The sequence below is a fragment of the Toxotes jaculatrix genome, chromosome 12, assembly GCF_017976425.1.
Source record: "Toxotes jaculatrix isolate fToxJac2 chromosome 12, fToxJac2.pri, whole genome shotgun sequence".
NCBI lineage: Eukaryota > Metazoa > Chordata > Actinopteri > Toxotidae > Toxotes > Toxotes jaculatrix.
Window position 1 is genome coordinate 19001467 of NC_054405.1, and position 21683 is coordinate 19023149.

Below are 21683 nucleotides of genomic sequence, written 5' to 3' on the forward strand. Positions count from 1 at the left end.
TTTATGATGATGCTTGAATTTACAGTTTATCATATAATTATATGTGCATGTAATAGTGCAGTAGACATGTGATATGGTAATCTGTTGTTATCCTTGTTGTTATTATTATTATTATTAGTAGTAGTAGTAGTAGTAGTAGTATTTGTAAATTAATATTAGTAACAGATGAATGTAACAGTTCTTATTTTTGAATCGCATCCATATATTCATTCACCGGCCACTTTATGAGGTACACCTGTTCAACTGCTCGTTAATATCTAATCAGCCAATCAGCCAATCACTTGGTAGCAGCTCGATGCATTTAGGCACGTTGAGCTTTGAAGCAGGTGGGCTACAGCAGCAGAAGATCGCACCTGGTGCCACTCCTGTCAGCTAACAGCAACTGGGGCTACAATTCGCACGGGCTCGGCAAAATTGGACCATAGAAGACTGTGAAAAAAAAACGCTGCCCGGTTCGATGAGTATCGATTTCTGCTGCGACATTCAGAGGGTAGGGTCACAACATGAAAGCGTGGATCCATCCTGCCTTGTATCAACGGTTCAGGCTAGTAGTGGTGGTGTAATGGTGTGGGGGATATTTTCTTGGCACACTTTGGGCCCCCTACTACCAACTGAGCATCGCTGAGAAATCGAGTATTGTTGCTGGCCGTGTCCCTTTATGACCACAGTGTACCCATCTTCTGATGACCGCTTTCAGCAGGATAAGGCGCCGTGCCACAAAGCTCAAATCATCTCAAACTGGCCAATTTGCAGCAGCTGCGTGATGCTAGTTTGTCAATGTAGACCAGAATCTCCGAGGAATGTTTCCTGCACCTTGTTGAATCTCCGCCAGAAAGAATTAAGCCAGTTCTGAAGGCAAAAGGGGGTCCAACCCGGTACCGACAAGGCGTACCTAATAAAGTGGCCGGTGAGTGTATATATATTGATGATACTATTCATGGTCTAAAACAATTAAGAACAAGGTAATAAGGGAACAAAGGGAACAAGGTGAAACTGAGGATTTACTTTGCTTTATAATCACAGAGACACATGGAAATAAAAAAAAAAACTGGTAAATATAACTATACACACGTATTCGTATTATTTAGAAAACGTTATGAAGACCGTGTGTTTTATCATCTCTGTGGCTCTTTGGGTCAAGTTCATGAGCTCTTGTGTAGTTTCACAGATGATACACATGATGGCGCTGTTGTGTCGTTTTTGAGACAGTGGGATCGGTTTCAAGAGACAAACCGCCGCTGGAGAGAGGCGCACACACCGAGGACTATTTCTGTCACAGTGCTGTGGGGAGTCACCGCGCACAGCAGTGAGTTGTAGTGGGTTTATCTCGGGCATGAGATTGTGTTTTTTCTTTAATCTGCCATGTTGTTCCTGCTCTTCAAAGGAGCCCTGTTTGGCTCATGCATGTCTCTGTATCCTATTATTAGGTTCCTTAATTATTTCTTAGGATATTTTTTTAATGTCCAATACAACACTTTCATATTTATGTAGTTTAAATTATGTGATGCTCAGTTCATTCATTTTAATTGGCCCTTTTTTTAACTTTGTACTTTATAACAATCTCCCTGCTTTGTAATATAGACCTAAAATAATTGTAGTGGAACTGAGAATTATCTATATTATATTTCTAGTGTTCAGTGGTGAGTTTGACCTTATGAGACTCAAATTAAAGCATACTCCGCGGTGTTCATATATCGATTATATCCCTTCCAAATAGTTTTATCGGATTGATTGGATTTTTTAAGGATTTCCAAAATTGAAGGTTTTTACTTTTTCTAGAAAATTACCTGATGTAGTGTATTTACTGCCTTAAATTATTAGTCTTCAATTTTCATATGAATTGGCATGCAAAGATGAATCTTTTCTTTATATAGGTGTGTGTATTTTTTTTAATAAACTGGCAGCCCACTTCGATCGATCCCAACACCAGTGCCTCTCAACGCTCCTCCATTCAGACGTTATTTCTTCCCTCAGCTGTGAATTCGCTTAAATCCTACATGGGCTGATCCGCCACTGTCTCTTTCTCTCTCTCTCTATAAGCAGGAAACCGGCGCATAAAAGACTCTTATTCACCATAATCAAGGTCAAGAGCGTTTTTCAATAACCTTTGGGAATTAAAGCCTGGAACGGCGCCAGTTCGCCCTGCCAATCATTTTCACAGCCAGCTGAATAATACAAAAGTTGTTGACCTTTTGCACCTCGACAGATCAATACGCTGTCGCTTTTTTTTTTTTTTTAAGGGAGTTTTCGTAGAATTATCTATTAATATTTGTATTTTGTTTGGATTCCCTCTCGGCGGTGTGATAAATAGTTTCAAATAACAGATGGTGCTAGAGGGAGAGACAAAGCAGGGGAATCTGGTAGCAATTATCCTCAATTATGTTCATTGTTATTTTGAGCTAATTATTGTTATTGTCACTTTAGTTTGTGTGTCTTGCGGCGCTAGCCTGCAATAAGCAAGCCTACGGAAGACAATGGGGAACAGGGACATGTTGTGACGATGAAATATGGCTTTTATAGCTGAGCCTAGCCAGTTGGTCTAAATAAAACTTAGATCTAAATGTGCTGGCTGAGGTTTCCTATCAGATTCACCAAATGTCTGCAGCTAAAAGGGTCCTAATAATGGGCCTTTATGTTTGACACACACAGATATCAATTGTTTTTCACTTAGATGCAGGGAACCCTTCATTGCACGGAACAGAGAACAAGAATTAATTATGGTTACTATTATTCTATCATATATAATATGATAAAAATGTTTGCAGTGAGAATGATTTGTTTTACAAAAAATAGAAATGAGAAAATAATATTTTATCGTCTTATCTTAAAGGTCTAATCAAAGGCTGGACAATTCAGAGTAGTTCCCGCCCCCCGTATTTAATATTTCCACGAACTTGTTTGTCGTGATTGTCCTGCAGCCCAGAAATGTCCATCTTCCTTAAGTGTCACTGATCAATCTGAGCTTATTCCAGGATAATGAGCGACAACCTGCAGCCGGCTCTGCTCTGCACCGGCAGAGAGAAACTTTCCCGGTCGATTTTCACCGTTGTTGTGCGCACAAGAACTAATTTCCACCTTTACAGAGAAGCGTTTAGCCCTGAAACATTTTTGCAAAACCCTTAAACAAGGACAGAGCGGGTTTAGGGACAGGGGAGCGGAGGACAGAGGGGACAGAGAGGAGGAGACGGGGCTCCGTGGCCGCTGGATGAGGACCTGACTTCACTCTCGTCTTTGTTTGGGGGCGTCTCCTCTCCCTCTCCTCCCGTCCTGTCCCCTCCCCTCCAGTTCTCTCCTCCGGACCCCTCCCCTCTTTCCCTTCCCATCCTAGCTCCCTCTCTCTCCCCCCGGGGCGGGAGAAGCCCGTGTTTGGTTCTCAGAGAGAGTCCTTTGGGAAGAGTCACAAAAGCGTTTTCCTCAGAGAGAGAGCGGAGTGGCGAGAGCTCGGGAGTCATCCGCAGGAAGCAGCGCTGCTCTGGACCTCAACACACGTCCCGGACCACTGAGCCGAGGGACAAGAAGAGAAAGCAAAGAGCAGAAAGAGGAAGAAAGAAGTGTCAGACGATGATGACATCTGATCTAGGTGCTAGTTGATCTCTCTTTTCTCTGTGACAGCGTGAAACGCGGATCTCCAAGCGCACCCGGTGTGACTTTTTTCGCACCTTTCCACACTGGGTCTGCCCGAGTCCTGGCGTCTTTCTGGCGATTAAAGTTCCTTTTTTAAGTGACTTACATTTTGGATTCTACTATTATGATATGATTCTTCCCCCGTTTTAGCACCCACTGCCTCATCAAGACCAGAATTAACGGAATAAAGAGTTCACCGCTTGATTTCTAGCGAAGCGCACGCAGCAGCAGCAAAAGAGCGCACACACGTTACTCCGCTTGAATCACAGTGAAAGATCAGGAGGACAAGTGCACGGCGAGGCGGGGAAAGACCGAGAAAAAGAGGTACAGGCACCAAGCTCCGGAGGCTTGTTAATGTTTGGGATCCAGGAGAGCATCCAGAGAAGCGGCAGCAGCCTGAAGGAGGAGCCGCTGGGAGGCATGAACGCTGTCCGGGGCTGGATGCAGGGGGGCGGCGTGCTGGACGCCAACACGGCCGCCCAAAGGTGAGCTCGGCGCGTCTGGAGGAAACACAACCACCCTCCTCCATTTACCGACATATGGAAACAACGGGATATTTCTGTCAGGACCTTGCAGCTGCCTGTGCAGGACATGAGGCTGCGCTGATGGAGAGAAACAGACGAAACTGTTGTTTGGAGGAAAAAAATTGGATTTAACTGCTGCTAGGATAATTTGGGAAATTAAGAATCTTTTTGCAGATTAATTCCACAGCGCACTGATCTGCCCGTGTAATTTTAAGACAACCCACTAAACAATTAATGGCAACATGTGTTTGTGCTACAGATTTTTTCACACATGCATCGTGCGCCTTCTGTCCATAGTTGGCCGAGTTTAATGAGCATGAAACCAAGCGAACAAATAAATAAATCCAGACCTTAGTGTTAATTGAGGAAAAATCTGTCCGTCTTTAGTCTTTTCGAAACAAACTCATCGTTTTATTTGAGGGGAATAAAAATTCTCCACTTGTCCCACAGATTCAGTGATGTAAAAAGTGGACAAATCTTGACCTCCTGTCACAAATGATCAAAAAATCGTCGGTTTGGGAATTTTTGATAAAACATAATTTCTTGAAAATCATAACTTGATTATCATGTTAAGGATCAGCCTTTAAATGATAGTAAAACCAAGTAAATTAAAAATGTGCACAAACTGGATGTGCTCTCGCTGTCTGTGCCCCCCCCCCCCCCCCCCCCCACCACCTTTAACGTGTCTTTAAAACTTCATAGCCTCACCACTGTTCTAACACCGACTCATTCCGGCTTGTGTGTCCGCAGTGGAGTGGGTCTGGCCCGGGCTCACTTTGAGAAGCAGCCGCCCTCTAACCTGCGGAAGTCCAACTTCTTCCACTTCGTCCTGGCTCTGTACGACCGGCAGGGTCAGCCGGTGGAGATTGAGAGGACCAACTTCGTGGACTTCATCGAGAAAGAGAAGGTCGGTGCAGAAACTCGTGGTGGATTGATTATTTCTAGATCTAATATCCTGAAGGATAATTTACTATCTTGATTTTTACGAAGGCCTGGTTATTCCATTGTGATATTACTGATATTCGTGTTAAATGTCACATTTTAAACATTTAAAGTAATGTATTTATCTAACTCATTAGTATTATTATTATTATTGACAGTCTATTATAAATGTAATATCTCAAGATAAAACACAACGCAATACGTATTATAACTCAAAAAACCTCCTTCGATTCATTTGTACATTTGACAAATAAGAAAAACCTCTTTCGACGTTTAAATTGTTTTAATTTACAGCTCCATTCAACACAACCACTTGTTCTATATAAACAACGGCGGGACAACCGCTCTCCTCATCAATTATGACATCGTTTAAATTGGATGAAATGTAGTGGGAGAATTTAGTGTTGGATTTATTTGCCCTCCAAACATAACCAGTAATTACAGAGGAATTAAAAAGCCACAATAACACCGTGATTACACATGGAAAAATTACAGGGCTGCCCTGCTTTAATATGTCCGCTGTGAACATAAATCACATGTTTATTTAATGTATGACCGGTGTGAAGAATTCAATTACTTCTTTTATAAATATATAATCTAAATATATATTCTACAGGCCTACATGTGCAGCGAGGGGCTTTTTAAAAATGTATCCTAATATTTTTATAAACAGCTCAGTGTTTGTTGTCTGTATTAAGGAGACGAGCGGAGAGAAGACTAATAACGGGATTCATTACCGGCTGCAACTTCTCTACAGTAACGGTGAGTGAGGAGCCTGTCACACAAACACAGACTCCTACGCTTATTACAGTAAATTTCCCCAAATCAGCCTGATTGCCTGTCTTCACCTGCAGAACAGAAATGCATACAGGAAGCAGCTGATATTTTCTTCTTTTTTTTTCTTTTTAAGATTTAATGTGGAAAATTGTGTGGCAGAGGCCAACAGGCTTCCACAACTTGTTTATGTCATAGAAGCTGCAGTGTGATGTTTCACAAATGTGTAATTTGACTGATTTCTGGATAAATGTCGGTATTACAGAGCAGCTGCTGCAGGCGGTTAGTACTAGCTTTGTGGCTTCATCACTGACAATGTCCCAAAATTAGTTTGTCCAGCCTGAAGTGGGGCTGTTTGACAGTTTGAGTTGAAGTCTGCTGTCCGCATGTTGTTGTGGTAGCTGTGGATTGTGGGCGCTCAGGCCTATCAGCTCAGTGTACAGCTGAGAGGGAAACAGCATCAACTGACAGGAATATCCAGGCCCCTCTGGGATTAAGACATGGGCATAAAGCATACTGTGAACTGTGATTATTGATTTCAATATCTTTTGCATGTGACACTGTGAGTATGTCGTACCATTTATAAGTGAAATTGACTGTAAGGAACAGATGTTTTCAGCCCAAAGCCAACAACATTTAACATTATTATGCAGCATTAATCTAATGATTTCTGGGTGCTTGAATCACAGTTTTCGTAGTAGCTTGACTGGTAGCTGAACTCCAGGGTCTAAGGACAGATGATATTGTTGTACAAATTGCAAAGCCCTTTGAGGCAAATTTGTGATTTTGGATTATTTAAATAAAATTAACTTGGTGTGACAGTAAAAAGAAGCACAGAAGTTGAGTAACATTTATTTATTTATTCATTATGTTGTGTGTGAAACAGCTTTTGGCTGATTTTATTTTTTTTTTTTTTAAACACACAAGTTTCTCCAGTTGATCCCAACCTTCTTAGCTTGTGGCCTCTTAAAGTGAAGCTGCTGTGTGTCTGGTTGCATATGTGAGCAGTTCAACCAAATATTTATTAGCATATTCCTTTTCAGATTGTTTTACTTGACTCATTTTTTGAGGCCTGAGGACGTTAAATTATTAACAAGATTTCATAAGCAAAACAGAAAAGATTAGTGAGAAAAAAAGCTGAAAAATATGTTAAATTTTGTGTTTTAGAAATGTGTTTTTCCTGCCTCTCTACCCTCTCAATCACCCCGTGACCCCCTAAAATTTGTGGGAGCTTCCTGTTGTGTAAGGCATAATAAATAAACTCATCGATTTTTCCCACTCTTATCACTTTTTTATGTTCACGTAATTTGACATATTTTTAATGCAGTTTTGTATGTTGTTCTGCTTGTCAAAATCTACGTCAAGTTTATGATTTTCTCTCTTCTTCTGCATCTCAACAGGCATCAGAACAGAGCAGGACTTTTATGTTCGACTCATAGACTCCATGACTAAACAGGTAAACACACATTTAAACACACACATACACACCCCCACACACACATACACACTCTGTCACCTCTCCTGTTACCTCTCTGACAATGAGCTGCTCCACTGATCCTCCTGTACTCCGCCGCCCTCCTCTATCTGCATGTACTTGCACACACACAAAAATGAGTGTTTATGTGTGTGTGTTTCTGTGGGTGGGTGTTTCCACAGTGTGTGTGTGGGTGGGGGCACACACACACACACAAATACACAGCGCATGGCTTCAGGCGTTTTTGCCTGTACTTCTCTCGCTGTGATTAGAGTGAGGAGGCAGCGAGCGGGTGTTGAGGAACAGGAGCGCAATTCTGCTGCTCACAGTAGGAAGTGGAAAGATATAACGGCACCTCTGGGATTTGGTCTGCCGAGTAGAGAGCATTTTCTGATCAGATCCAATTTTTCTGTTAATGTTTGTGTTTTTGTTTATATGTACTTTTATGAGTGAGAGATTGAGAGAGCAGCAGAAAGAGGCAGGAGAAAGAGAAAGAGAGAGAGACAAACTGAACAACAGACAGACAGTGTTTGTGCTGGATGATCCTCAGGTAAACAGTTAGGATGAAGATTAATCTTTTTGTTTTTGCAAAAGAAACACAGTGAGAATTGTCTGTCTGCTGTAATGTATCGTACATGTGTGTTTAGTGTCTGTGCCAGTGTGTGTGGCGAGGTACGAGGAGCCAAGACGCCACGCTATGCGCTGAATACTCGCTAATGTGACTCCATGCTCTGATAGAGTCTCACATTGCTGCTGCCACGCCGTCGCACATACTGTGTGTGTGTGCACACGTATGTGTGTGTGTATGTGTCTGGCAGGCTTAAGGGACCACACTGTTCCCTAATAACACTGTTTAGCTAGAGCTTGGTGGGGTGACAGCCAGCTACACACACATACATATTCACTCGGCCCTCCCAGTGGACGGTCCAGACAAGAAAACGGCGAGTTTGACCCCCTCAAACACACACACTTACACATACACACATGGGCACACACACGCATACACATGCTCACTGTTGTCTGGCAAATTAAACAGCTGATTTCTTTTAGTCTACATAGAAAGATTTTTTTAAGTTTGAAAAGAAAAAGTCATTTTTCCTCAAGACGCTGATGAATGCAGGTGTGTGCTGCACCTGTGGGCATCTGCCTGTGTGAGCGCTGGTCTGTACGTGAGCGTGTGTGTGTGGTAGTGGGGGGTTTATTTGTGAGTGAGAGGGAGAGTATATATGTATGTGCATAGGCACTCAGGCAAAACTGCACATGGAGCAATAAAGCACGCAATGTTGAGTTAGTGTGTGTGTGTGTGTGTGTGTGTGTGTGTGTGTGTGTGTGTGTGTGTGTGTGTGTGTGTGTGTGTGTGTGTGTGTGTGTGTGTGTGTGTGTGTGTGTGTGTGTGTGAGTGTGTGTGTGATTCCCAGTGGTAGAGCAATGGAACACTAACAGGTGGTCAAACCAAAACAGCCGTGTGGTTGGCTTAGTTGGTCAGTGATGTCATGGCCACTGTCTTTCTAACCACACACACACACACACACACACAACACACAACACACAACACACAACACACACACTGCTGGTATGCAACTCATTGTTCCCAGTCACTGGTGTCTTACCAGACAGGGAAAATTTTAGTTTTTTAGTTTGCATGGGTGTCTATCTAATGTTCCATCACCATTAAAGACACACTGTAATCTAAAGAAAAAACAAGTGTCGCTCCATTCAACAAAACGGAAAATACTCAGAACAGTTGATAGGTATTTTAAAGTGGCAATAGACAACTTTTCCCCTTCTAGCATTTCCAAGTGGTATTTCTTGGATAGATTTCTGTTTTCCTCAAAGCCTGGCAATTACCAACAACACAGGATATGAAATGATCAACACCACTTTGAAAGTAAGAGAGAAGAAAGAGGGTGAAGTGAAATTGTCATAATTTTATATTGAGTAATAACATAGTTTGAGTATGGCTTTGTACAAATAAGTAACTACTAGAATGCACTGATAAAGGCAGAGTGAAACACTAGGTTGTATTAATAAGCAGGCAGGTTTTGTTGCGTACTGATCCAGTAGAAATAACACCAACTGAATGTCGGTTTTGAGCCCTCTCAAGTCCCGCAGCTCTCTCCACTGAGTGAATGCCCATCCGAGGTTCATTTTTGCTTTACCTTGTTTTCTCTATCACTCTCCCTCTTCGCCGTCTTTGCTTCCTCCGGCACAGGGGCTCTTTTTCTTTTGTCGGGTAGAGTTTCCATCGTTGCTACGGTTGTTCCAATGTCTGCCATTTCCTCTACCTGGGGAAAGCTACCTATAGCTTACAGCAAAAAGAAGAGTGCTATCCTCTTCCTGTTTTGGTTGCACGATGGCAGACGCACTTTCTTTGTGCTGTAAATCGAGCCTTCATTCTCCCGGGAGATTTTGTACCCGGCGGCAAACAGAATTGCATAGTGAAAGTGAGGCCTATAGGGAACCAATCTAAACGCAGATGGTGCCATTATTTTATAGCCATTACATTGTGCGATCAGCATTTACTTCATAACGATGAGTTACAGCAAAAAAAACAAAACAAAAAAGCTTGTCTTTTACCACTATAATACAAAGCCAGCAACTACGCTAAGGGTGCTGTTCAAAAACTTTACATCGGTTATTTTAACACTGAATTACAACCGGCTAGAGTGAAACTGGAACATCGACTTCTGTTCCAGAAGTAAACCTCATTCAAAATTACACTGGCATTTCCAGTTTCTTTAAATACACCATTACAACATAACCTTCACTATTTGTCTAGACAGCGAGAGAAACAACAAAACAAAAATACAGTACAGTATGTTTTCTGTTTAATATTTCTGTTTAAAGCCTTTAATGAGCACTGTCCCACAAGCCCAAGACTGTCACAGGTTAAACATCTCCAACTTCACACACTGAGGTTAGTTGAGTGGCTGCAGCTGCGAGAATGAACTTCTCACTCACACTAGTTATGGTACAGCTGTAATAGTAGCACCTTTTGCTTTTTTCAAAGATGAAAACTGCGTGGGAGCTGTAGATTTTTGAATGCTAACAAATTAATTGGCCACAATGGGTTCAAGTACTAATAGCAAGAGGAAGAGGACAATTAATTTATCTCAGAATATGGATGGTAGACCCCATAGGACATGTTACACTTTTTGTAAAGACCAACGAAACTAATCCTCATGTGAAATTGTATATAGTCATAGAAGCTAATGGAACAACAGTTTGTCAGAAAACGATGTCAGGACTTTGTCTTTCTCTATTTTCAAATATGATTTTTTCTTGTTTCTTTTTGTTGTCTATACTTCAAACCCAGTTGCTGTATACACACGGGCACATTGTATATTGTCAGATAATACAGATGGGGCCTTTAAAGTACAGATTTCCATGTTGATCAGTGTTGTTAAGTATTAAAATCAGTAAAAGGCAGGTTGAGTTTTGCTTAGCTATAGTCATGTTGCAGGGTGTTACTTGGCTCATATCATTGATTCTGTTTACTTCATACTTCTAACAGTGATTCTTCTGCCAGGGAAGTAAAGCGTTCTCCAATGTTTGGCACCTAAAGCTGGCACCTACTTCTGTTATTCTGCTATTTCAGTCTGTCTTCCTGTTTCGTGTGTGTCCGCTGGGTGGGCCAGCACTGATTGTGTTAAATGGAGGAGCAGAGCACCTCCTAGTCTTCAGAAGCAGAACGTGGTGCCGCTTGATCACGACTCTGTTCCAGAGAATAAAGCATCTGTCAGTGCGGCCCTGTCGGATCACTAGCTCGCTAGTCGACCTGACACTAACGCAGGAGGAAGTGTGTTCCCCTGCTTAACGGCTCCTTGTTTACATGCCGCGCATGTCACACTACTTCAAAGGTGGAGGAGAAAGCGGCAGAGATGCTGTATGAAAGGCTTGGTGAGGCGGAGAGAGGGAGGAGACAGAGGAGGAAACGGCAGATGAAAGGGAAGAGCAGAGCAGACAAGGTGACAGTGTGAAAAAGAAGCCGAGACAAACGATGGCCGGGATGGTAGAGGAAGTTACACACAAGAGCCTGTCAAAGGCAGTGGATTGAATATTATTTGCACTTTGTGTTAATTGTGTCAATTTTTCGGTGCTTGGAGCTCCAGATGGCTCAGGTTTCCAAGCAGGGGAGACTCTAGACCTCGGATTAGCACAATTTCTCTGTGAGTGGCAACTTTTAATGATCCTCAATATCTGAGGCATCATGATGCAGTAAAGTACACCCTTCTTAAAGTCCAAACAGGGTCAAAACAAAGCAGGGGTTGTTAGATTTTGGCCCAGATCTGGCACAGAGGGAGATGAGTCAATATTAGGCAAAGCAAGGAGTCAGCTGGGAAAGAACATGATATGTCTGCAGTATATCTGTGAAGGGGAAAAGTGACCTGTTTACTTAGTTCATCACTTTTCTTTATACAAAAATTTAGAAAAAATATTTCGCTCTTCACTCTTTTGCCTGAACAACTCTTGCTGTCCTCTATCCTGTGAAAGATTTCAATCTGTGTCTGTTGCAGAGTTAATAGCAGAGGTGATAGATTTGAGAAAACCTAAAAAAAAACAAAACAAAAAAAAAACTATATTAAGGATTTACTGACTTCTTCTGTGATTTTGGAGGAAAGCACCGTTACATCAGGCCTACTTCTGTTCGTAAAGATAAATGCACTCACCTGGCCCAAGGTGTGAAGGTTTTCTTTTGTGTGTGTCTCTGTGTGTGCATGAGCGAGAGAGAGAGAGAGAGAGAGAGAGAGAGAAAGAGAGAGAGAACAAAAGAGCAAAAGTGCAGAAAAGAGAGGTTGAGATGACATTGATGCATGTTTGTCCAGGGTAGGAAGCAAGTTCAGAGGAAGTTGCCTGGCCCACTCTTTTCCCATGGCACAATGAGCAGGTCTAATCATAGACAGAACTGTGGCTTATAAAGTACATTTCCTCTTCAAATTCTGCCTGTTCTATCTTTTCCTAGTGTTCCCACACTCAGATTTGCTTTCATCAAACCAAAATAGAGGGAAAATGTTACAGTTGAAATGTTGATGGAAAGGGACTAGAGAAACAGTTTCAGATGTCTTGGCTGTCTGATTAACCTCAGTGTTCTGTTAACAGGAGTTCTTTGCTTTGGCCGAAGTCTTTGAAAATGTTTTTAGTCTGGATACCTGTTTATTTTGTTTTCTGGACACATGAATTTGCTTCACATGCGGGCGAAATTACAATTTAGCCTCTGCCCTGCCATCACCTTGTTACGCTTCTGCTGGAAAATGTTAGCTTAGTTATAGCTCCGTCTACCTGGAGTTGCACTTTCTGCTTTTGAGAGTAGATTATTTTTGTTTCATGTTAAACATACTCATGCCTACAATGACCAGGCGTGCACAGCCCTGGAGTCCTGGACCACCAGGATCCCCTTCAGGCTCCAGGTTCGTGAATCAATACATTTTCAGCAGAAGGTTTTTCAACGGGAATATATGCACATGCATGGAAAATTATAACTGACAAGGGCCCCCGGGCTCTGAAACAAATGGGGGCTCCGATCCCAGAAACACAGAGGGTCCTGGAGACAACTAGCTATTAGTATGAAATGCTTTAGGCTACAACAATATTGTAATGGGGGCCCTCCGACTGTACAGCCACTGCCACTGTTTTCCATTAATGCCTTAGAGCTCCAAGCTAGTTTCTGAGGGCCAGGTAGAGCTATAGCTTCTACAGTCTACAGGCTTGGCTCATGTTGGGGCCCCATATGGAACATGCTTGCCCTGGGGTCCCTGGTGGGACAGTCTAAGCTCACACACAGGCAAGATTCATACAATATTTTTATTTTAAAGGCCTCTCCTTTCTGTCCTATCTGCTCCTTTTTAACCCTTAAAAAAGGTGAGAGGGAGAGGAATCACCAGGGAAATTAAATCAGTTTTGGATCATAAATGGTTAGTTTGACCCTCTATGACCTTCACAGGTCATATTTCGACGAATGTGAATTTTCATTATCTGTGTTACATTTGAATAAGTTTTGTTTTCAGTTTTCCCCCATATACACAGTCACTCACATAAATTACCCAAACTTACAAAGCTCAAACTAATGTTCCCCGGATGGCAGCAGGTAGTCTGAAGACTATTATAAAGGACAATGAAACTTCTTCACCGTTCCTTGAGAAAAGTGAGCTTGTCATTCGCTGAAATTTGCAGCAGTGTGGAATGACAGATCAAACAGACTGGAATAGACCAAAGACAGACAGGGTGTGTGTATAGATTGATAGATAGCTTAGTGGTGTGTGACTTGTGCTTTCACTTTATGCTGAGGTTCCTTACCCGAATCAGAAATATTGTATAATTGAAGCAGGTGAAGCTTCAGCTGAAAACGCCTTTTCAGAAGCACAAACCGTGACCACTGCTCTGTGAATACACAACTCCCATTCTTTGTAATGTTTGACTTTATAGATTCACATGATCAGCATGCGAGCACATGAGATGTGGTTGTTATTTTGTGGATTTTCAAAAAAGAAAAAAAAAATGTGTCTGTGAATGAGGTGTGTGTCTGTGTGTGTGGGTGACAGACGCCCCGTGCAGAGACGGTGGGTGTGAGTGTGTGTATGTGAAGTAGAGGTGTTACTGCTGAACTGCATGTTCTTTGAGGTGAAGTGGGAACTACCACCAATAACACTGTCAGTGTTACTGCCATAACCTGATGGAAGAAAATAAATGTACACCACAGCAACAGTATAAAAAAAACACTAATTCATCACAGTTTGACATTGTCATTGTGTTTTCCCCCTCAGTGCAGTGCTGCGAAATACGATCATCTCCTCTCAACCAGTGTGGTAGATATTGAGTGCAGTGTACTGAAAACATGCAAATAAGTTTTTTTATGCATCCATGCACCGATGCAGACAATGACTGGCCGTGTAGTTCTGTAACAAGATTATAAACAACTTTCTTCATGTTCAGTCAAATGTGATGATATGATCCTCGATACCATGTGATTAATTTATGTAAGTTTTCCTGTAGCTGAAGGGTAAGTGGCGATATTTTTCCTCATTGTGAAAACATTCCATGAAAAGACCAAAACCAACAATGAAACCGATTCTACTAACAAGTATTGCCTGTGTAGCTGATGCCTGATTCATCCTCTGTGCGCTGTAGAGCTTCATTGTTGTCCAAAAGCAATTAAAAACACATCACTGTTGCACAGAGCACGATGTTCATTCATTACCATAAACATGGGCACTGTAGTTAATTTTGAGTCAAATATACATACACTGTCTTGCGGCTGTAAATACTCTCTAGAGCACTGTATATTGGTCACCAATTTTCAAACACTTGCATCTCCACAGGGGTGTGCTTGTACATATGTCTGTTATTCTATAAAACTACCAGCCTTGTCCATGTTCTTTTTTTCTGTTTGTTTTTTTGTGGATTGAAAAACTGGATTGCAACAAGATGATATATGGTTATTTTTCTATTTATAATGTTCTTCAGTGACTGTAGAGCCAGTTAACACAACACAGTCTAACAACTGAAACTCTTATAGCTTAATCCTTAAAACCAACACCATATCAGGGGTGGAGAAGACTGTTGATTTGAGCTCTGTGTTTATTCTGTTTTGCTGTCTGTCAGCTAACCGTGTATTTTCTTTTCTTCTCTGCGTGTCTCCCTTTTCAGGCAATTGTTTATGAAGGCCAAGACAAGAACCCAGAGATGTGCAGAGTGCTGCTGACACATGAGATCATGTGCAGGTGAGGATGACTGCATTGTATCTTTCATCAGCTCACCTCCATCCTCATCATGATCCTTCCTCTCTCCTCTCCTTTCCTCTCCTCTCAGCTGCTCCTCTTTTCTTCTGCAACATACTTTGTTCGTCTGCAGAAAGTTCTCAGTAGTCACCTCTCTGTGCTCAATACATTTCTTATTTTGTCACCCTCATTAACCCCCCCACACATACACACCCAGATGCATATACATGAATCCTTATCTGTTGAGGAAGATGAGTTTTAGCTATCAGAGTCGTTGCTTTAATTATAATCTAAAGATGAATTTCTTCGGAAGTAGGTTGGGAGGAAAGAGTTCTATTTATAGAGGTATTTTACCAACCTATCCTATACAATAGATGTGTGTGTGGATGCACGCGTGGTGTGTGTGTCTGTGACGCCTGGTTAATTAGGACACAGAGAAACTCATTAGTCAATCTGAACCCTCCTGTTGTTTCATAGCTAACAAATGGGTCTTCCTCCACAGTCTGACTATAAAATATAGGCAGGGACTCACACACACACACACACACACACATGCACGTATACTCACAAAGAAGAATGCATATGCACACTTACTCGTGCATACCAGTTATAAAAATTCAAATTTAGCACATGAATTAAGTTGTTCTTGTTCCCTGGCCTTGTCGGTGAACAACTTTAAGTGTAACAATATAAATTGGGGTTCATCTGTATGTACAGGCAGGGATTTTAACCGTGAAATCGGGCACGCTAATATTTTATTCTATAGCTCACTGAATATTCCTCAGGCAGTTCAGCTGCAAAGGGAAAACCTATTGAAATTCTGATGTGATTTGCAAGGAATTTATAAATAAATTGTGTTTGACAACAGATTTTACTGTAAATTATTGTTGTTCATTATGTGGGGAATGAACTGCAGACATGAATTTACCATTTTGCATTACATGTACAGTATACAGGAACTTGTACAGCAAAAAGGCCTCCACCCTGCGCCTGTCCTGCAGGATTATTCAAACATTTCCTCTGGGGGAGCAACGGTGCAGCAGCAGTGCAGAAAGTATGACTTCTGCAACGAGCGTAAACACTTGCTTGTCTGCAGCAGCCGCTGAGGTCAAAGTTACGGCTGTTGCCTCGTGTTCTCACATGCTGATTCTGCAGCGAGGGCCTCACCCACAACACACAGCGTAGAACACACACACAAAGAGCTCAGGGCGCCCATTAATCAGTGTGGCTCATTGTCATGGTGGTGCTATTAGCCATATGCTCCCAGCCAATCTGCCACCGCACAGACCTGCGTCGAAAACCTGGTTGGAGCTCTGGCACAAACTGATGAAAGGTTTTACTGCAGAGCGGGAGGCAGAGGATACTGTTTGTATCATGTATTTAATAGAAATGTTTCGTAAAGTTTATCTCTGTATTTAAAACCTAGATAAATGTTGGTTAGCAAATATTTCACTTGCAGTAAGTGCTTCTTGGAAAATGAGAATTATGTTAATATTGAAAGGCTGGATATCTCATTAGGGAATTATACTCAAAGAAAATCAAACACAGAGTCATTTGTTATAGCATTTCTAATGAAGTGACAGCAAGAAAACAGCAAATACTAATTATGAACAAATACAGATGAACATTTTTGATTTAGACTGGCTTGAAGAAGGAAATCTTGATTCACTTTAATCACGAGTGTGCACACTCGTCCATAAAATATCCATAAAATATCTGAAAATGGTTCCCAAAGCTGAAAATGATGTCTTTAAATTGCTTGTTTTGTCCGACCGGCAGTACAGACCCTGATATACTGAACTTACAAAGATAGAAAATAGAGTAAAGCAGCACATGTTCACATTTGAGAAGCTGAAATCTGTGAGTTTCTGGCATTTTTCTTTCAGATATATGACATAATGACTAAGTATTTATCATAATTGTTCACAATTAATTTTACATTGATTAAGTGACTTACCGGTTTATTTGGATTACTTTTACCCAAGCTAATGTAAACATTTATTAAAAACATTACTTCAATTTTCACATAAACAAAAGGTGAATGGCATCTCCAAGTCACGCTGTTGAGACTATTGTTAAAAAGTGTGTGTGCGTGTGTGTGTGTGTGTGTGTGTGTGTGTGGTGGGAGGAGGAGGAGATGCAGGGGGAGAGGTAGATGATTAGATCACCAGGATCCAGAGCAATAAGTGCTACATTACCCCCATCTCGCCCCTCGTTTTCCTTCCCACTACCCCTCCATTTATAACATCTTCCATTCTGCTCCCTTCTTCTCTTCCTCCTCTGTCCTCCCCTCCTCCCCTACCCCTCCCCACCTTCACCCATCCCATCCCTGCCTGGCTTTCCTCTTTCTCTGTAGCTTTTCCCCCATTTCCCCCATTCCCTTATCTCTCTCACCGTTTTCCTCCTCTCTAACTTCTCGCTGGTTCTTCACTGTTCTGTGACGGGGCCTTGTAGTGACCCAGATCATAGAGCCACAGAAAGGAAATGACAGAGAGAGCAGAAAGAGAGGCAGAGCAGCAGATAGTGGAGACAATGTGCAAGGTGTAATGTATCAGTCTCTTTCTTTTTGCCTCTGCCATCTGTGACAGCGGGAAACCTGAGACGTCTCCCCTTCCTCTTCTTCCCACCCAAACCCCTCCCCAGCACTCCCAACCCCCCTCTCGCCCTCTTGTTTTAGCTTTCCCTCCAATGCTCACCCTTTCACTCTTTACCACAGACTTTACCCCCCCCCCCCCCCCCCCCCCCGCTTACACCTTCATTCATAATTGATGAATGCAAGAAAGACAGACTTGTTGTATGTACATGTGTGAATTTTGGTGCACATGCCAGGTTTTTTGTCTGACTTGCATGTGTGTTTAGTTGTCATGTAGTCGTCATGTAGAGTTTCTCAAAATTAAATTCAACTAGCCTCTCAATTTTTTTTTTTTAAAATAAGCAGTAAGTGAACCTTTACTGGTTCAAAACTACAAAAAGTGTTATTCCAGATCTAAAACAAGGAGACAAGGAGATGATCTCTGTGTCTGTTATTTGCTGTTGTTTCTGACATTGCAACAGTCAAAGCTTAATTTTTAATATGTATTGCCACAGATTTTAAAGGTAGTTTTTTTTTTTTTTTTTTTTTTTTTGACATATGGCCTTCATACGCAGAACCATTGTTCCATTCTTTAGGGAGAGCCCCGGGGGCTTCATTTGGGGTTTCATTGCTATTTTAGCTAAACTACTGAATGGTTTGTGCATTGTGCTCTGCTAATAAACAAAGAAACTTGGAGCATAACAAACATGTCAGATTTATCATAATGATGGCAACCAGGTGGTGCCTATGGCTTGGCCAGGCACTACAACTGGAGTGCATGTTACGCCCTCCTCACCCTCCTCGTGATGCTGCTTTGCCCTCAGATGTCTCAATTCAGTTATAGCTTTGGTGAAATATCTGTTTTAAAACCTCTGACTCTAAACTACTGACAGTTAGTAGTCTCACTATGGGTAGGTACTAGAGTCTATGTACAAAGATGTAGCAGGGTTTTGGAGCACATCACAAAGTGGCTAAGCTCACCATCTGGCTAGTAACCTTAAAATGAAGTGTATTTCTTTCAGATCCTGCTATACACTCACTTGCCTTGTCATATAAATCTATTTTTATCCATGCTGTCAGTGCAGACCTGCTCAGCATGGCAGACTCTCTGTAAAACTCCCATTGGCCTGTTTTAGACAGATTTGATCAAATGCTGTGGATTTAGATACACAAACGTCACATCAGTGCAGACAAAGCACATAATGTAACACTGTGACAGTCTCATTTATACAGGGAAATTTCAGCCTCCATATATTGGACTGTATGTTCCCTGTGTCTAACTCTAACTCTTCTAACTTTGCCCTGTGTCTTCCTTTCTCTTTTCCTCTTTTAGTCGGTGCTGTGACAAGAAGAGCTGTGGAAACCGTAATGAGACACCCTCAGACCCTGTTATCATCGACAGGTACCATCTCTCACACCGTCTCTGTCTTCCTTTCTCTTATGCACACACACACTCACACACACACATTGGATGAGGGACTGTGTTGACCTGTTTGAATGGTGGCGTAGGATGGGATGTTTGTGTGTTTGGATGATCTGCTGTCACTCCTGAAATAGATGCTCCTCAGACAGAATCGATGGCTTCTGAAGCAAGACAGAGTGAAACATTTGAGACTCGCGCTTTGCATTTATAACACAAACAGCCGGCCTCATAAGGGGAGGCCTACTGCTGAAAGCAGCGGCAATTAAAGGTCCATGCACACGTTTTATTTACAGGTGCATGTGCAGTTCAGTGATGTTAACGCAGAGGGGACACAAATGCACATCAGTTACTACCTCATATCTGGCAGATTCAGGCTCAGGCACAGACACATGCACACTTATGAATGCCTTCAGACTTGAGTGAACAAACAGTACTCAGATAAGTGTGCGTTTCCTCTACGTAATGCAAAATACAAAGCTGTTTACTAGCAGGAGCTGTCTGTCGTTTTCACTGACGCTCCTACCCGCCCGTCTATCTGTCTCTTTCTTTCTTCCTGTCTCTCTGTCGAGGAGGAGGACTGAAGTTATCTCTCCCTTACTCCCCCTCCTCTCTCCCTTTCTGTCTCTCCTGCTGCAGTGCAGAAAAATGGGTCATGAGCAAAGAAAAAAGTGACAGAGAAAAACTGAAATGAGATCCAACCTCATTTTAATCTGATTTCTTCTTGGCAGTCGTTTTAACCCTCTGTGAGCAGGTTTTTCTGCGTGCGCCTATGTGTGTGTTCGGCGGTGAGTAATTCACAAGAAGGGAGGTGAAATTGTGCTGATTCTCATCACTCTCGCCCGGTGGCGTGCAGTGACTAAAACACAGAAAAACAGACTGAAACATACCTTTTCATTTTTCAGCGGTAGCAGCAAATCTCTCATAAATTCAGGGCCTGCCCTGTCTCATGGTTTTTGTGCTGCCTGTCTTTCCCGTGATGAAAGTCTCTCTCCTGCACTTTGCTGCACTCTGTCTGGACATCTTCACCTTTCTGCACTCCTTCCTGGCTGAAGAAGTATTAGAATTATTCCTTTGAACTGTCTGTAAACATTTCAAATGTGCAGTATAGAGGAAAAATACTTTTAAAAAGTCATTTCTATAGTCAACTAAATATTATGACACACTCCAGTTTTCCTACCTCAAATTGTCATGTAGGAAGAGTTTTCAGATCTTTTTTTAAATCCCATTTAACAAACTCAAATTACATTGTCATCAAGTTACACAAGTCTTTTCTTAGTTCCTGATTCTCTGCATTTTGGAGAGAAGGTACAAGGTTTTAACCCAAAAGCAATGATTTAGCTCAGTTTTGACAGTTGAGACAGACAAAGGTGGAGAAGTTTTGTTGTTTTGTTGTTAAACCACAAAGAAAACAAGTGTTTTTGGTACAATGCTTTCTTGTACTTTTTTTTAGGGTCAAATATACATGAATTAATGTTTCATGTATTTTTCTCTTCAAATCAAATCAAATCAAATCAAATCAAATGTTATCAAGACAAATATCAAAACAATTCTATGTATCTCCTGTGTATTTTTGCTGTCAGTGTGTATTTATACATATGTATTTTAACACTCTAACCTCACTCTTAACACAAAAATACCACCTTATCTTGCACCTATGGAAATAGATTTGTATCTTTGTCATGTATAATGATAAGTAAACAGTTCAAACTCTCCTCTCCGCTCCTTCCAAGTCTAACACCTTAATTCCCACTTTTAGCTTTTAAGGATTCTGCCCTCCTATCTCTCACCTCCGCCACTTATTTTTGTGTTTGGAGAAATCTCATGAAGTGGATAAACACTTGTGACTCAAAGTGAGCTTTGATGGGTCTGTTTCAAAGAGTAAAATCTCAGTGTTGTGTGTGTGTGTCCTATCTAAGACACAAAGTCCAAGAGGCTTCGTGATCGACAGGTTCACGTAGCTGTGTGCGTGTGGGTGTGTGCGTAGGACATTATAGTATCTTTACACCACAGACCCCATTTTTGTGTTTTTGTCGGCTATCTCAGACATCTCAGATTACACACCATTATACATTTGCCTGGAAGGAGTGTGTATGTGTGTGTGTACATTGTGTGTGCGTGTGTGTATGTGTGTGGGTGGATGATTGTGACTTGGGCTGGGCCACAAATAGAAAGAATAGGTGATATATTAGACACAAACGGGCAAAATAATAGATATGTAATCATAATATGTGTGTTATTGGATTGATGTTTGGTGACACTTGACCTTAGGCAGCCCGCCCATTTTTGGGTTTGTCCTGTTTCTCTCTTTGTCTCTTGACTTATGTTTGCTACAGCTGGGTACAGTAAAAACAAGTAAAAATTTGTGTTTTACATTTCTCAAAGTTGGGAACACACAGCTGCGTTTCTGGGGGCCTGACACCACTGCAGATATTGGATTAACTTTGTGTTGCAGTAGCTGTCTCAATTCAAGAGCTAACTTGATGCAGGTTATTAAGTTATTAACATTATTTTCATTCTTCTCAAGATCCCTAAACCAATATATTTTTTAAAATTATTATTTTATTGATCTTAAATGTGATTTATCAACATGAATTAAAAGACTTTAAATTCACAGCTATGCAATATATGTTTTTTT

At 41.6% G+C, this 21683-nt stretch overlaps 1 protein-coding gene across 2 annotated transcripts in view; it reads left to right on the plus strand.

Annotated features, from left to right (window-relative positions):
- The first annotated feature begins 3438 nt into the window (after window positions 1-3438).
- LOC121190655 (transcription factor COE1-A-like) overlaps window positions 3439-21683 on the plus strand; it is an 86141-nt gene continuing 67896 nt past the window's right edge. For both annotated transcript variants that reach the window (XM_041051572.1, XM_041051573.1), the window contains exons 1-6: window positions 3439-4109; window positions 4899-5055; window positions 5789-5852; window positions 7265-7320; window positions 14983-15056; window positions 18959-19027. In XM_041051572.1, coding sequence (XP_040907506.1) covers window positions 3979-4109; window positions 4899-5055; window positions 5789-5852; window positions 7265-7320; window positions 14983-15056; window positions 18959-19027 — 551 coding nt within the window. In that variant the 5' untranslated portion in view covers window positions 3439-3978. The remainder of the gene's footprint in view (window positions 4110-4898; window positions 5056-5788; window positions 5853-7264; window positions 7321-14982; window positions 15057-18958; window positions 19028-21683) is intronic.